This window comes from Lepidochelys kempii, chromosome 6 (genome assembly GCF_965140285.1).
Source record: "Lepidochelys kempii isolate rLepKem1 chromosome 6, rLepKem1.hap1, whole genome shotgun sequence".
NCBI classification, from domain to species: Eukaryota; Metazoa; Chordata; order Testudines; family Cheloniidae; genus Lepidochelys; species Lepidochelys kempii.
The window spans coordinates 38128476-38131415 of NC_136385.1; the positions used below are offsets into that span (position 1 = coordinate 38128476).

The 2940-nt window shown below is 47.0% G+C and overlaps 1 protein-coding gene across 1 annotated transcript; it reads left to right on the forward strand.

Moving 5' to 3' along the window:
- Positions 1-1155: 1155 nt before the first annotated feature.
- On the forward strand, positions 1156-2504 carry LOC144930684 (uncharacterized). The gene is made up of 2 exons (XM_078853443.1): positions 1156-1584; positions 2173-2504. The coding sequence occupies exons 1-2, from the start codon at positions 1179-1181 to the stop codon at positions 2502-2504; spliced, it is 738 nt and encodes a 245-aa protein (XP_078709569.1). The 5' UTR covers positions 1156-1178.
- The last annotated feature ends 436 nt before the right edge of the window (positions 2505-2940 follow it).

Here is a 2940-nt window from a genome sequence, read left to right on the forward strand (position 1 = left end):
CCTCCAAACATATTTCATCTTCCAATACAGCATGAGTGAGTGGGTGAGTTGCCAATTTTACTTCTCCTTATTTCATTAACTATTGTAAACAACATTAGATGATACCAGATTAAATATATGCCTTTATCATCAGTCATAAACTGCTGAAGTAGAACTTTCAGTCTGTCTTTAGTGCCCCTTTTCCTAATGAATATCTTCTTGGTTATATTAAACACTTTGATATCTTAATTCCAAATGCAAAATAGTGAGATTCTGTCCCTTGGAAAAAATAGATAAGCTGTTACCATAAGACATAAAATACATCATCCCATTTTTTACTTTTAGACATTTTTAAAATACAGTACTATTATGAAAAATCTTTCAGCACCGCACAACACAGCATGGTTTTCCCCTGAGATCAATGGATTTGCTCCTGATTTATACCAGGCTCGAGACAAGATTCAGGCTAGTGTGTATTCAGAGTCTTATCTGCTTACTTTAGTGACAAAAATATTTTATACTCCTATTAGCCGTGCAGAGCTGGCACACCTAAGAGCTAGCTGGGTTCTATAGTTAGCTTGATCATCAACATAATTGTTAATGAAGTTCTAAATGCAGTCCAGATTACTTCCATAGTTACACGTCTACAGCCATAGTAGAGACAGAGCCCTGGTCTACACTAGGACTTTAGGTCGAATTTAGCAACGTTAAATCGATTTAAACCTGCACCCGTCCACAGAGTGAAGCCCTTTATTTCGACTTAAAGGGCTCTTAAAATCGATTTCCTTACTCCACCCCTGACAAGTGGATTAGTGCTTAAATCGACGTTCCCAGCTCGAATTTGGGGTACTGTGGACACAATTCGATGGTATTGGCCTCCGGGAGCTATCCCAGAGTGCTCCATTCTGACCGCTCTGGACAGCACTCTCAACTCAGATGCACTGGCCAGGTAGACAGGAAAAGAACCGCGAACTTTTGAATCTCATTTCCTGTTTGGCCAGTGTGGCAAGCTGCAGGTGACCATGCAGAGCTCATCAGCACAGGTGACCATGATGGAGTCCCAGAATCGCAAAAGAGCTCCAGCATGGACCGAACGGGAGGTACGGGATCTGATCGCTGTTTGGGGAGAAGAATCCGTGCTATCAGAACTCCGTTCCAGTTTTTGAAATGTCAAAACCTTTGTCAAAATCTCCCAGGGCATGAAGGACAGAGGCCATAACAGGGACCCGAAGCAGTGCCGCGTGAAACTGAAGGAGCTGAGGCAAGCCTACCAGAAAACCAGAGAGGCGAACAGCCGCTCTGGGTCAGAGCCCCAAACATGCCGCTTCTATGATGAGCTGCATGCCATTTTAGGGGGTTCAGCCACCACTACCCCAGCCGTGTTGTTTGACTCCTTCAATGGAGATGGAGGCAATACGGAAGCAGGTTTTGGGGACGAAGAAGATGATGAGGAGGAGGAGGTTGTAGATAGCTCACAGCAAGCAAGCGGAGAAACCGGTTTTCCCGACAGCCAGGAACTGTTTCTCACCCTAGACCTGGAGCCAGTACCCCCCGAACCCACCCAAGGCTGCCTCCTGGACCCAGCAGGCGGAGAAGGGACCTCTGGTGAGTGTACCTTTTAAAATGCTATACATGGTTTAAAAGCAAGCATGTGAAAGGATTACTTTGCCCTGGCATTTGCGGTTCTCCTAGATGTAGTCCTAAAGCCTTTGCAAAAGGTTTCTGGGGAGGGCAGCCTTATTTCGTCCTTCATGGTAGGACACTTTTATCACTCCAGGCCAGTAACACATACTCGGGAATCACTGTAGAACAAAGCATTGCAGTGTATGTTTGCTGGCATTCAACCAAAATCCGTTCTCTCTCTCTCTGTGTTATCCTCAGGAGAGTGAGATATAATTCATGGTCACCTGGTTGAAATAGGGTGCTTTTCTTCAGGGACACTCAGTATAGCCCATTCCTGCTGGGCTGTTTGCCTGTGGCTGAACAGAAATGTTCCCCGCTGTTAGCCACAGGGAGGGGGGAAGGTTGAGGGGGTAGTCACGCGGTGGGAGGAGGCAAAATGCGACCTTGTAACGAAAGCACATGTGCTATGTATGTAATGTTAACAGCAAGGTTTACCCTGAAAGAGTGTAGCGACTGTTTTATCAAATGTGTCTTTTTAAATACCGCTGTCCCTTTTTTTTTCTCCACCAGCTGCATGTGTTTCAATGATCACAGGATCTTCTCCTTCCCAGAAGCTAGTGAAGCTTAGAAAGAAAAAAAAACGCACTCGCGATGAAATGTTCTCCGAGCTCATGCTGTCCTCCCACACTGACAGAGCACAGACGAATGCGTGGAGGCAAATAATGTCAGAGTGCAGGAAAGCACAAAATGACCGGGAGGAGAGGTGGCGGGCTGAAGAGAGTAAGTGGCGGGCTGAAGACAGGGCTGAAGCTCAAATGTGGCGGCAGCGTGATGAGAGGAGGCAGGATTCAAATGCTGAGGCTGCTGCAGGACCAAACCAGAATGCTCCAGTGTATGGTTGAGCTGCAGCAAAGGCAGCTGGAGCACAGACTGCCACTGCTGCCCCTCTGTAACCAACCGCCCTCCTCCCCACGTTCCATAGCCTCCACACCCAGACGCCCAAGAACGCGGTGGGGGGGCTTCTGGCCAACCAGCCACCCCACAACAGAGGATTGCCCAAAAAAAAGAAGGCTGTCATTCAATAAATTTTAAAGTTGTAAACTTTTAAAGTGCTGTGCTTAAAGTGCTGTGTGGCATTTTCCTTCCCTCCTCCACCACCCCTCCTGGGATACCTTGGTAGTCATCTCCCTATTTGTGTGATGAATGAATAACGAATGCATGACTGTGAAGCAGCAATGACTTTATTGCCTCTGCAAGCGGTGATTAAAGGGAGGAGGGGAGGGTGGTTAGCTTACAGGGAAGTAGAGTGAACCAAGGGGCGGGGGGTTTCATCAAGGA

Coding starts and splice junctions, on each gene's coding strand:
- LOC144930684 (XM_078853443.1), top strand. CDS start 1,179: ATGAAGGACAGAGGCCATAACAGGGACCCGAAGCAGTGCCGCGTGAAA. Junction 1,585..2,172: donor AGGCGGAGAAGGGACCTCTG/GTGAGTGTACCT, acceptor TTTCTCCACCAG/CTGCATGTGTTTCAATGATC.